The 13353-nt window shown below is 38.9% G+C and overlaps 2 protein-coding genes across 4 annotated transcripts in view; both read right to left on the bottom strand.

The window, feature by feature from the left end:
* Positions 1 to 109: 109 nt before the first annotated feature.
* RB195_016688 (uncharacterized protein) lies at positions 110 to 4647 on the bottom strand (the record flags this gene model as incomplete). The annotated part of the gene is made up of 14 exons (XM_064183329.1): positions 110 to 256; positions 314 to 431; positions 516 to 635; positions 720 to 844; positions 971 to 1134; positions 1883 to 1985; positions 2180 to 2295; positions 2356 to 2441; positions 2501 to 2626; positions 3009 to 3196; positions 3252 to 3408; positions 3528 to 3723; positions 4343 to 4535; positions 4621 to 4647. 14 exons carry the CDS (start codon positions 4645 to 4647, stop codon positions 110 to 112), a joined length of 1866 nt encoding a protein of 621 aa, XP_064039210.1.
* A 622-nt stretch (positions 4648 to 5269) lies between these two features.
* RB195_016687 (uncharacterized protein) overlaps positions 5270 to 13353 on the bottom strand; it is a gene marked incomplete at both ends in the record, with an annotated part of 30586 nt that continues 22502 nt past the window's right edge. For 2 of the 3 annotated variants that reach the window (XM_064183327.1, XM_064183328.1), the window contains 5 exons: positions 5270 to 5565; positions 9818 to 9881; positions 9972 to 10145; positions 11256 to 11420; positions 11481 to 11584. In XM_064183327.1, coding sequence (XP_064039207.1) covers positions 5270 to 5565; positions 9818 to 9881; positions 9972 to 10145; positions 11256 to 11420; positions 11481 to 11584 — 803 coding nt within the window. Of the gene's footprint in view, positions 5566 to 9746; positions 9882 to 9971; positions 10146 to 11255; positions 11421 to 11480; positions 11585 to 13353 lie in introns of those variants that run through there. The other variant, XM_064183326.1, reaches the window with a different exon arrangement.

Raw genomic sequence — 13353 nt, 5'->3', positions numbered from 1 at the left:
AACAGAAATTGATGTTTGCGGTACATTAAAGACTCTTTTTTACATGAAAGAGAGAATTAATTCATAAGGATAATGAAATAACTAGCAGGAAATGTCCTAATTCGAGATATCACTTTGACTTGTGACTCCAGATAGGCACTTTTTCAGGAGGCAAGTGTTTCCCCTGCAAGAGATCGGCGGCCCGTTCCGCCATCATGATTACAGGTGCGTTCAGATTTCCACTAACTATTGATGGCATAATGCTCGCATCGACAACCTAGAAATAGTCAAACAACAGTAAATTACCATCAGAATCAAACTTCCTTTCTCCTACTTTTAAGTTTTCAGTCCCGTGTACTCCTAATGTTTCTGGATCAACCACGGCCCTTTTATCGCTAGCCGGCCCCATCTTGCAAGAACCGGACGGATGATAGGCGGACGCCGACATTTGCCTTCAAATATACAAAACGTATAAGAGAACATTCCAATCCTTCAGAAAAATTATTATTTCCGTAAGATGAAGGTAAAACACCTACTTGACGAAACTGTCGATATCAGCATCGGACTGGCACTGTTTTCCAGGAGCTAGCTCCTCCCCTCGGAACGGGTCGAAAGCTTTCTGCGCAAAAATTTCACGCGACAAGTGAATACATTTCCTAAAGTTGGTATGAATTAGGTGCTTTCGGATCTAAAACCTCATGGATCTAGCAGTTATGTACGAAAGAATCACAGAAGCCTACCGAAATTCTTTCCAATCATCATCATGATCCATATATTTCGGGTCAATGATTGGATGACGCCGAGGATCTTTCGAGGAGAGTTTGATAAACCCTCTTGATTTCGTTCTCATATTACCAACATGAACCTTAATTTGTTATGTTATGTATTTTCGTGTTCCGTTAGTTGAAGAAAAAAATGAATTCACTCTGTGCTACGCAAGCAAGCTTGTACATTTTTCTGCAAAATCATTATTTTGAAAACGTATACTGACCTGGAACGCGTGACATGTGCCGACCTTCCTGCCATCGTCATGAACAGTAGAAGGCAAGAAATGAAACTGTATATCCGGATGGTCAATTTGATCCGTTGATCTCGCAAATCCACCCGTTTCGAGGTGACTGGAAGCGCCAAGACCTTTCTGCATGGTAAACCACTCTAGAACGATTTAGTTAGGGACCGGAAAAAATTCATGATCACACAGCTATATTTAGTCTTATTGATAGACGAAACTTCGCAAAGTCTCAACTTTTAAAATTAAGCGAAACGTTATTTCGAGTAGGATTAGTCCCTCCTCTGCCGAGAAAATGAGAAAACAGTAAAACTGGTCGAGAACAGGGTGTTTGGACCGAAAATGTTGGTGAAACAATAGAATAGAGAGACTTAGCACTTTACCACCTAGAAATTTTACGTACGCTGAAAATAAAAAGCAAGACTGTGACTGCGATGCTACTGTAGGACACATATTCGTAATGCCCTTAGATTGACACTCACTCCTCTTTATTTATGTCTGGCAAGCAAAAACAGGAGCAATAACAGAAGAGTGACCTCTTTTTATACAGAAACCTTAAAAATGTTTTCAGTTCCAACGATATTTCCCTTCAATTCTCTTTCTCCTTCTCAAACTAAATTGGCCAACCTTCGTTTCCTCCCACTCCCACCTATCTTCGCTTGGAGATTTTTGGCTTATGCTAATTCATCTTGCAGCATAAATTCAGTTTAGATGTTCTGGAATCTCTATTTTCACAAAATTCCTGAATTACTGCCCTTTAGCAGCTTCATTTCACGTCTTTGCTTTGTGGTTGTTAATTTACAGCAGCCTAGAGAAAGGCAAAGAGACTCCAAGATTGTGGTTAACTACAATATCCTGTTTCTAATGCTATATAGTACGAAAAAATATACTTACCTATCCCAGTTTTGATCATGTGGTGCGGAAATCTCCAAGAGCTCTTATTGTATAACGTGATAGGCTTGGTACACTTCTGTTGGACATATATCTCCAGATGATCCTGAAGTTGCCAACTATTCAAAGAACCTTTTCAAATGAAACTGAAGGTTTCGAACCCCTTCACCGTCCCAATGGCCACTAATACTGTACACATTTGAACAGCGTGTCCAAGAAATTTTTTTTTCTATTTCTCCTTGGGAAATAGAGGGCGAAACTCGATACGTCGTGATCCATTTCATGAACAATATCACTCACTATGAGATTACTTCCTACACCTGGCATGTTAGCCACAACAGGAATCTCATGTGTTCTGAGGTGATCTGCCGGTCCAATACCGCTTAACATTAACAATTGCGGAGAATTTATAGCACCTGAACCAGGGAGACATCAGTCAAATCCACAACAAATAATAAGAAAAAAAGGGAAATTACCTCCACAAACGATTATATCACCTTCACAATAGATCTTTTCGCGGCTATATGAATCAATATTATCAGTTCCAATGAAATTCATCTTTCTAAAACGAAACCATGATTGTATTTGTTGTAAATCAAAATCCCTAAACAACGAAGTCACCTGATAAATTCAATTCCAACAGCACGTTTTCCATCAAAAAGAATGCGTGTACAAGTGATACCCGTTGATGTATGGAAATTAGGACGAGATAATGCAGGATGTATATATGCTCTTGAGGTGCTCCACCTAAAAACGTTGAATATGTGTGTGCGTCCACAAATATCACTTGTTTCTTTGATGTTTCCTCTACTAGCTTTTGTGAAAATGCAGAATATGGGAGATAGAACGTGCCGCTTACAATCCTTAAATATAAAAGAAGAATTGAGATAAGTGGTCTTACAAAAGGGAACAATTTAACAACAGAAACAAATATATTCGAACTTTTTATAATAGTATTTTACTTTTTTTTTGAAATCTCATGGAGTCAAATCACAAAACATTAATAGTACATCACTGTTAAGCTAACTTAATAGAACAAAAGAAGCAAATTCGAAATGATGCAACATAAGAAAATCTGTATCCAACGCAATTTATTTATCCCCAAATCAGAAAAAAAAAAACCACTAACCTTATTCCATTGTGGATAGTCATGTCGAACGTTCCCAAGCCTTCTTGCTTGAATCCATTGACATCTTCTGTGGTGCCTACTGGATGCTGCGTTCCGGCCTCAAGAAAGGCTTGGTGAAGCGGATGTTCACCACTCCCACGCTGTACTTTTTGTGGGCCTGCATGACCTCGGTACGGATCGTTTGGACCCTAGATTCAAAGAAGAAACTTCAAATACTTTGCTCACAAAACCAGAGTAGCCAACCTTCGAATGCGAATATGTTTCAGACTTTTTGAAGTAAGGCAGACAGTTTTGATAATTCCATCCTTTTGCACCATCTTCTTTCTCCCATCTGTCGTAATCCAAAGGATGACCACGAACGTAAACCATTGCATTTAATGTAGAGCTTCCACCCCAAACCCTACAATGACCTACATTTATAAACTAAGAAATCGAGTTATCTTATTCATGCAATATAAAACTGATTTAAGGGAAAAAAAGAACTTTTGACATCAACATTTCTCTGAAAGACAAGCCGACCTGCCTCTTGGCCAGTAGAATACACGATTTCCCACATTCTTCTGTGCCACTGTATGATAAAACCAATTATATCTATCGTGGCAAAGATTGTACATCAACGCAGCCGGCATGTGAATGCGCCAATCCCACCAGTAATCTTGAGGTCCGGCTTCAACCAATAACACCCGATGATCGGGATTTTCCGTTAGTCGGTTAGCTGAAAATAATCTTGTTATAATGGAAGAAAACTGAAGAAAAGAATGAGGAGAAGGCAAACTCCTAAATTAAGGGTGTAGGTACTGTTTTAAGCAAATATCTTCTCTGTATTTTCAAAGAAAAGTTCCAACGGCAGAATGAAGATCATATCTTCATCCATCTATCTATCGAGATAATCTTTCCTCAATACCGAGTCCAAAAAAAAAAAACTATCAAATGTTTAAAACTCTTTGTCAGAAGGTTTAGAATAGATGTTGGTCTAAAGGCTATGTATTTTGACTAATGTTTTCATAGTGAAAGAGAATTATCCGAAGGAAAATAGCTGCAAGAGATAGATGAAAATGGTTAATTCAACATAAGGATCACAAAATACGGTGAAAAATTAATTAATTTTTCCTTTCTGACAGATCAAACAACAAGACTGGAAAGGAAACACTTACCATTGACGATCAAAGAAAAAAAACAAATAGGAAATAGGTGAGGTAGCAACGAAAGAAAAGAACACAAAAGAAACCTTGACTTTGGAGAAAACGAGGGCAAACGTAGACACAAGGCGATTTAAATGCGAGTAAAAATGTAACAACAAATAATAATGAAGTATGTCATCGCAAAAAAAATACCTATGACACAGCCAGCAGATCCCGCTCCCACTACGATGTGTGTTGGCTTTTTGTCGCCTAATTCTGGATAAATATGTCCCATTTTGGAGCTTTCTCTCCAACGAGCCCGTTTGTAATTGGACGAATGTAAACGTCGTGTTCCACATCGAAGCGCTTGTCCCAAGGGATTTCCAGCCCTATTCAGCATAAAAATCTGAAATGTTCCAGATAAACCAACCTTTGTGGCCTAACTTTGCGACATAGACAGAACGACAATCCAATTGCATCTCAAAGCTCACCAACAGCTTATGGTAGTTTCCAAACATTCATACCACAAAGCAAACTAGTGAATGACGAAATGAACCCTACCGAACATATTCTCTCAAAGGCAAGAAGTGTCCTCGATAAATAAACGGACATAGACTCATTTAAATCATAATAATTAAGCGAATCAAAAGATACTACACGTAGGAAAACATTCGATAAATTACGAGAACAAAACAGGAAATACCGAGGAAATTAGGTGCAGCCTAATATTACCGTAACCCAGGTCTAGACGTTACGAATAATGTGCCCTGTGTAGCTCACAGAACTTCATCGAATTTGACTGCTATAAAGCTGGGAAAATAAGAATTTGTAATTTTTGAGACTACTGGTGCGTAGGTTTTCGAACTACTACTCATTCCCTGACCCTTTATGGATTCTTGTGACCTTCCATTGCGTTCACAGATTAAGTGGTCAACACATCTGCCTTTTTGCTTCATATTTTGCAGCTTTATGATGTTTCCCTGTTTTAAAGCATGTTCTGGGTGTTTCGTGACCCAACGTCTCTTTCTCTTGAGCTACTTTCGATAGCGAATACTTCGCAACTGTTCCTTTCATTCGTTTTTTTTTCCTGTCATCCAGATACTAATTACCAAATTAGTATATGGATTTGCTACTACTTACTTAGATACTTAGATGGCCCGTTTTCACTGGACGTGCAGGCCCCAGCATCTCTTCCACTCGTTTCGTTCCCTCGCCATTATCATCCAAGATGCTCTCAAGCTTCGTGAGTGACGTTACAGGTCCTTGAGCCGTACCAGCTAGTCTCAGCTTTTCCAGTCCATGCACTAACACCTCGTTGCGATCTCCTTCGTCTCTTGCGATGCCTTTTCTTTTAGACCATCTATCGTCGATTCCCCATGTGATTATGTTTTGCTTTCGATATATATTCCGCTGGGTCGCGAAGACGGGACATTCCTCTTAAGTCGGAGCTACGAAGACCGGCTAGGTGTTGTGTGCGCCGGTTGAACTTCAGGAGACATCTCTCAAGGGCTCTGTGGGTAGTAAGTCTAAGGATTTGCTATTGTCATTTATAACCCCACGACGCATTAAATATCAGGAATTCCTGCGCGAAGTACCGTTTCTTTAGATCATTGCTGAACAACAGAATGTAGACAATAAGGTGCACCTAAAGAATCTGAGTTATATATCCAATTTGAAGAATCACATGGAGAATGTTTCAACAATAAAATCATTCTACAAGAACAATACGAAGTCGAAGAAAGTAGGTGAAAATATGCACAAATGACATGTGTAAATGAGGATATGACGTACAGAAATGAAAAAAAAAACAGTTTAAAAGTCCGCAACAGCTGTCACAAAAATCATAAATTCTCACTTTCGAACTCTGACGTGAAATTTGGTGTGTTTTCGTAAACCACATGGTCCACCTCACACCTTACGCTTAAGGTTGTGCTACCGTACGTCAAGGCAACATTCCTGTGGAGTGTGGAGTTTCTTGTCTCCACCCCGTCTCACTCATTTTTGTTAGAATTGTCAGACTTCTGTAAAAAATTGGAAATTGTTATGCCATCCTATGCCATGCTAAGAGAGCCATGGAAATTTCGGAGAATTCCCCAACGACTTCAACACTGCAGGGCTTTCCCTCCCATCTTACTTGACTCAATTAGAAGGAACAGAAACCATTGAGAAAGTGGGAAATCCGCGGACTTTTCTCGACAGAAAAAAAAGAAATGGACTCTTGCAAACCGGATGAGTAAAGAGTTTGACTTTGATCAATCCGCTCTGGATGCGCCACCACTTTCACTTCAATCCAGAATCGTTCAAGGTTGTGGAACGTGTGTCCTCCCTAAACAATGCCTTCCGGGGGGTAACTGATGATCAAGTCAGTGTTTTTATCCTCCAAAAGAAGTCTGCCACCAACTCATCGACTCCGGAGGGATGAAACCCTTCATCGGCACTGGGGCCGTTTCGAACCATCGATTGATCGTGCAGTCATGGCGGAACCTCTCAGCGACACTGTGCTACACCTACCTATAGCCTCAATAACCGTCGAAAAATCCAAGGAAAACAAAACCATCCAAACAGTAATGAGACCTGTCCCACTATTGCTACGCTGGCGAGACCATAATGTTATACTTTCATTGAAACGGGGAATTTCGGAGTAGAAAGTGCGAAAATTCGAATACACCAATGTCACCTTTCAAAAAATGAAATGAAATAAAATAAAATAATACCATTTACCATTAAAAAGAAAAGGGTAGCATATTGTATTCATTGATTAGTTTTTATTGACTCAAACTGATAATATGTTTCACAATTTTTTTAATCTCAATTACAAATTTGCCTTCACTGACCCCTACTTGTACATTCCAAAAAGTTGACGAAATCTCTTTTTAGACAAACATTCCACACTTTTATTTTTTTTCCATTTTTACTGCAATTTTTCGTTTCTTAAAAAAACACAGTTTCATGTGCCATATGTACCGCCTCCAGAGCCATTCAAGTGATAAGAGTTAAGAGAAATTTCCACCAATTAGCCGTTACATCTTAATTTTTCTTAGAACGAGAAGTTCCAATAAGGACGAAGAAAAAAAAATGAAATAGTTCAGAAATAAATAATTATACTCGGAGGAAAATGGCCAGAAATGGGTATTTTTGAAAAAGAAAGGAGGAAAAGATGTGAAGATTCATTGGATCGGGTATTTTCCAATATGTTCAACTATACATTGTATTCAATGGAGAATTTTATGAAGTTGATGGTAATTAATAAATAATTTGTTATCGCTTTTCTAAATTTTATTAAATTTCGCCAATTACATAAATTCGTGTTGGTGCGAAAAATAAAAATGAAAATATTAGTCTCGGATTTCCCCTCAATGATGCTAGTTATTCCACAACAATCGTCGTGGGGGTTCTCTCGGTGCGATCCTAATGCGACACGTTTCAGGAAAAGAAGAAAAGAGCCAAATGGCACTCTGAGACGAGAAGATCATTGGATTTAGGAAAATACGTACTTAACCCTCTTTACTTCGCAATCGCCTCGAATCCCATCAACTTGTTCTGCGCTCGAGTACCTCATATCATTAGTTGAAGGGCAGATGAGTATGTCTTCCCCACGGGACCGCTCAACTCAACTCAGAAAAATCACCGTTTACTGGTAAACAAGAACGAAGCAGCACACGTTGGATGAGCCGGTTGAGAAGGAGAAATAAGCGAGTCGAAGGCAATTACTGCATGTAGATTTAAAAGGACTTCATATTTGGTTTATTTTTGAACTTTTTCCTTCAATTTACTTCATAATTACATTTATATTGTTTCTTTGTTGGGCAGATAGGAGTTTTGACGGAATAGTCACATTCGATTTGATTCTTTGAGGTTCAGGAGAAAGCAATTTCGCCTAGATGTTAACCAGTAATAAAGGATTCAATCAAGAATTCGCGTTCGGCTCAAAATGAGAACACAGCTGAATATTTTATCGAGTTTTATTGATTCTTTTGCAAGGATGATGTACTTTTTTGATTTTTCAGGGCAGAAAGTATTGAAAAAAATAGTAATATTCCAATACGTATATAGAGTGGCGAAAAATTACCTACATATGACATTTGACCCGTTTTAAACATTTTATAAAGCATTTATGGATACTTTTACCTTTTAGAATACTTTTAATTTATTGCTAATTATTAATCTGAAGAAAAGACGTGTTTACCAGTCTATGACGAAAAATTGCTCGCAACGCGATTGCACTGTTAGCAAAGAGCGGGATGAGGGATTCAGCGATTTCTTCGACGCTCGAAGTTCCTCCATGAACCGTCGAGAAGATTGCAAAGCAATAGAAAGAGGAAGGACACGGTCAAACTAAACCCAAAAGAGGACAAAAACGGACTGCCAACTGCCGCAGATCCATGGGGTCATGAAGAGATCAGAAAGATTGACTGAAAAGATCATCGTAGCCTGAACGAGATGGGCAAACAGGTCAAAATTTCACGAAAATCTGTTCAAATGATAACAAAATATAGGATTTGATATATATATATATTCATATTTAAAGTTTTTTACTTAACGAAATGACTAAAAAACTAGAAACGACAAAAAATGCACTCAGCTTGCCATTCGACATCAGTTTTGTGCCTGCGCCCGAAGTTTTCTCGTTTGTGTTATACACGTGGCCAACACTCCGTAAGAAATGAAGAAGGCGGAAAAAAAAATCAGGAAAAAACACGAAAAATTGGAAACACACCATCTCTTCATAAGATGGGAAATTGTTACTTTGTTTGTTTTTACAATTTTTAATTACTTCGTTTTTTTTACAGTTGTTTACTCCTTGGTGCATAAATTATATGATGCAAATAATATAATTTCCTGTGAAAATTTCCAAAAATCCGAGAAATTTAGGAAGCAACCAAATAGATAAAATGACACTTAACTTGTGACTTGAGATAAGATGACACTTAACTTATGACTTGCTTAACCAAATAGAATTATAAAATTGGAAATAAAATTTACTTCATTTTATCCATTAATTTTCTCAAGTAATGCCATCGACATCCTTACTAAGGTGATTTATAAGCACAAAAAAAATTGCTAAGCACAAAATCAATCAATATTTATTCATAATATACCCTTAATAAACCGTAAGTATCAACGAATCTATATGCAGATCAAACAATATCTAATCAATAACCAAGTCCCTTGATCGTTTATACTTCACATTGAAAAAAACTATTAAATAGCAAATATCATCAAAAACATTACATTGGATTAAAAGCATTCTAAGGGGAATAAAACGAAAATAAAAAATAATTAAGTGAAGAAAGAGGACTTTCCGTGTATTAGTTCTCACACATAAGAAGATAAAAGCATTCATTGGTCAAAGAAAAGCAAAGCTATGAAGAGAGATCCATAAAAATCTAAAGGCAAACGGTCTCCTTCCAAAAGGCTCGTTAAATGAGGGAAAATTGCATGAAATTCAAATTATTAAGTAATTTTCTGTTAAATCTTAGCCGTATTCTATAAGAAGGCCACAAAAATAACGTGATTACTCATGAGAAATTACAATAAATGACAAATACGAACCGTATTCTTCACCAATGGCAGTATAATTAGGATTTTACAGGAGGAAAATGGGATCCTAGGGAAATTACGGTGCAAAAACCGCTGTTTTTAACATTGACGTGGTTGCTTGGATTCGTTTAGCATCCACGACCTCACCGTCAACGACCACATACGATCCAGAATCTAACGGTTCTAATCGGAACGCGGACACTTCTATTGCCTAAAAATAGAAAAAATTATCAGATTTCCTGCTTTTATGGATCCACTGAACTCATTTCATTAAGAAATGATGCGATTTTTCGACAGTTACCTGAACAAACGGGAGATCCAGGTGTTTCTGTGACTCGATCGCTGTCAGATACTTGATGAGACTCAGTCGACCAGGTAAATCCTTCTGAAGGATGTACGTCAGGTAGATCCTATCATCGTCCATGTACGCTTTTGGTGCAAACGGTCCGTCGTTTGAAATATGCGATACAGTAACCTGAAATACTCCATATGTCAACACTAATAAAAATGTTTACTGAACAAAAAACAGTCAATAAACATCAATGAAGGAAGTAGGAAAAAGCGAGGAAGGAAAAAAAGGCGAAAAGAAAGGAAGCAGAAAAAGGAGAAAGAAGGAAAATAGAAGAGCACACGCATTGAATGTAAATTCGATGCAAACTGTGGTGGGACGAGTTTTCCAGGTGCTCAATTCACAACGTGGACGAGTTTTCTCGTTCACGGTGCGCGAAAACGCCACATGAGTATGGACATGTTGACATTCTAAGCATTCTTTAAGTGAAAAAATGGGCTTGGAAGAGAAAATGGGAGGATCAGCAGCGTCTTCGAGGAAATAAAGGTCGAAGCCGCGGGATATTATTCAGGATAGCTGGATGGGCCAGGATCTCACCCTTAGCGGTTGCACCCAAGCACCCTACAAAATGGCAGTGGATATTGTTTATCTGTTCCAGACTGGAATAAGAATTTACTCCGCAAATCTCTTAGCACCTAAGTAGTTCTGTGACAATTTCTTAGTTATGAAATGGATCCTCGAAGAGAAAAAAACGCTGATGCATTGTAATCCTGGCGCGCATTCAGGTTACGGTATAACAACTTCAAATCGAATTGTCAAATCAGTAAATCAAATCGCTAACTTTGAGACTGGTTCATAATTAGCTGCTTAATAGCTTGGAATTTGTTTGCAATACTCCGTCAACTCGTTCTTTTCTTCTCATGACGCTTTAGACCCGCAAGCAGCCTTCCGGACAGGATTTTGGTCCTTACTTCCTTACTACGATTCCCTATCCTTTCTCTTTCTCCAGAAAAATAGTCAGGAATCATCATCTATCGAGGATGTTTGGACCACTTTGTACTTCTGTATATAAATCGACAAAAAGGATTAGTATGTAGTAGTGAAGAAACTCGTCCACAACTCCTCATTCCACAAGTGTCATGGAACCCGGACGAGTTTCGGCGAAAGAATAACCAGACCTTGGTCAATCACAGGTCTTCGCATTTTGCATTTTTCTGGACACCGTACTTAATGGGAACCGATAGGAATCGCTTCTGATCGCTTTTTACATCATAAGCCAATTAAACTAAACCATACCGCATAGACGCTGATGAACTCGTCCTCGATCACGGTCCAGTTTTGCGGAATCTCGTCCTCCACATCACTGACCCGCTCGCTATGTAACGATCGCCAAATCGCATCCAAAGGACGATGTGAGAGGCTGATTTCTTCCTCACTGCTGTTCCGTGAGGAGTTCAACATCTAAACCAATAACTTTGTGATTTCTCGCTCCGTATATTGTACTGTGAAGGAATATTTTACCCTTTCACCGATATTTTTCCCGTATATGTCATAATTTGTACTCGTCCCTCGTTTTCCTCCCGCACAAAGTTTATACGCTAAGCGTCCACGATAAGTGCGTAAATCTGAAAATAATGAGGATATCAGAATGAATACGTCAATAATGTCACTATTAGGATCTTATAGAAACTGGATTGAACCGTAATAAAACGGAAAAAATTGTGTTGTACTTTGTGATCCTGTTCGATTTCTCAGAAAAAAAAGGATAATGCGACAAAGAACGGGATAGGAAAGAAACTGGAACTATTTAATTCCTCAACATGCATCCTCTCCATCATTGTATCAGGATCTCGTTTTAAAAAGAGGATATGGGAAAGTGAATAGTCCCAAAATAAAGTTAATGAGAAGAAATATGAATTTATAGGTTTGATGACATACAAGAAACCATCTCTAAGATCTAAGAAGGCTAATCTTGAAAAATCTGTTGCTATCGTGGAGTGTCCCCTAGTAATCCTAAAGACATCACCCCACGAATGTGAGGTGGTACGGATTTCAGGTGGAGTATTCGTGTGCGGGATAGTAGATTATGGAGAGGGGGGTGATTCCGTCCATTTCTTCCTGATTTCCGTAAAAAACGACCCGGAAGATACGGCTTCGGGCGTTCTGGCGCACTATTTTCGACAAGGAGTTCGACTGGAGCGCAGCAGCATTGTGCGGCGCCGAATCTTCCGGACCGTTTTTTAAAGCAATTAGGAAGAATTGGACGGAATCGCCCTTCTCTCCATAATCTACGATCCCGTATACGAATACTCTACCTGGAAACCGTACCACCTCAGATTCGTGGGGTGATGCCTTTAAGCAAAGGTCCATACACGGTCGTCTATATGATCGTATTTGCACTACACCAGAGTGCAAAATATGTCCGGATGACAACGAGGGTGATTGCATAAGTTCATGTGTTAATTATCTGATTTCCTGTGTGCGGTATGGTGACGCATACATGGGAGAAACAGCTAGACCACTACATGTTCGAATTAAAGAATACCTGGACGGCAAAAGAAAATCATATGACTCCACTGCATTAGGCGGTCATAGGATGTCATAACGGAGAAGATTTTGAAGTTAAAATCAGGATGTTTGTGCGCAAACCTGGTAGATATGTCTGGTAACTCGGCGCGCTAGGGTCTGGAGGTTTTTTGGATCCACTCCGAGGGCCCAAAGATGAATCGCACAGAGGAATCCCTCTGCATTACGCGGGAACTCGCGCCCTATCTAATGTTGATATATGATTGCGCTGGTGAATTCACAACAGGTATCTAGCAGTGGCAGGATAGTCAGCTGATCCTAAGGTACGATGTTATCCTCTTCTTGTAGCTATGAGACCCAACAATAAACTTAGTTTCTGTTGGGTTTCGATTTAAGAGATTCTTTGCTGAAAGGATAGCGCGTTTGATCGGACATTCAGAGTCTGAAGAAGGTAATATTACCGAAATTTTAGCCACGAATAAAAGATAGTAACAACCTCGTGTCCGGTTCCATTAAAGAAAAGAAATACATCTCTAAGATTTTTCCTTCTTAAAGGCGATTGTGTCACAAAATACACGTTACTGGTAACTTTTTATAAATAAGTAGGGGTAGGTGTGTAGTTCACTCAGTGATTATAAGAGTGATCACGCTCATGTTGCTTCATAGTTTGGAAAAAAGCATGCGTAGTAGCATTGTGTGATTCCGTCTCCCGAACGATGGGACTTATTACGCGACAGAATGCAGGCAACCTCATCGTATTCTGATTATTAGACGGGATTGAGCCTTACTACGTTCATAATCGTAAATTACATCCCTTTTTATTAATAGAGAGATCCTAACGCAGCGATATTTGCGAGATTTCCTTCCA

The sequence above is a fragment of the Necator americanus genome, chromosome II, assembly GCF_031761385.1.
Source record: "Necator americanus strain Aroian chromosome II, whole genome shotgun sequence".
Classification (NCBI taxonomy): domain Eukaryota; kingdom Metazoa; phylum Nematoda; class Chromadorea; order Rhabditida; family Ancylostomatidae; genus Necator; species Necator americanus.
Note: the sequence above shows the minus strand (reverse complement) of the source record. Positions and strands in the feature narration are given on the sequence as shown.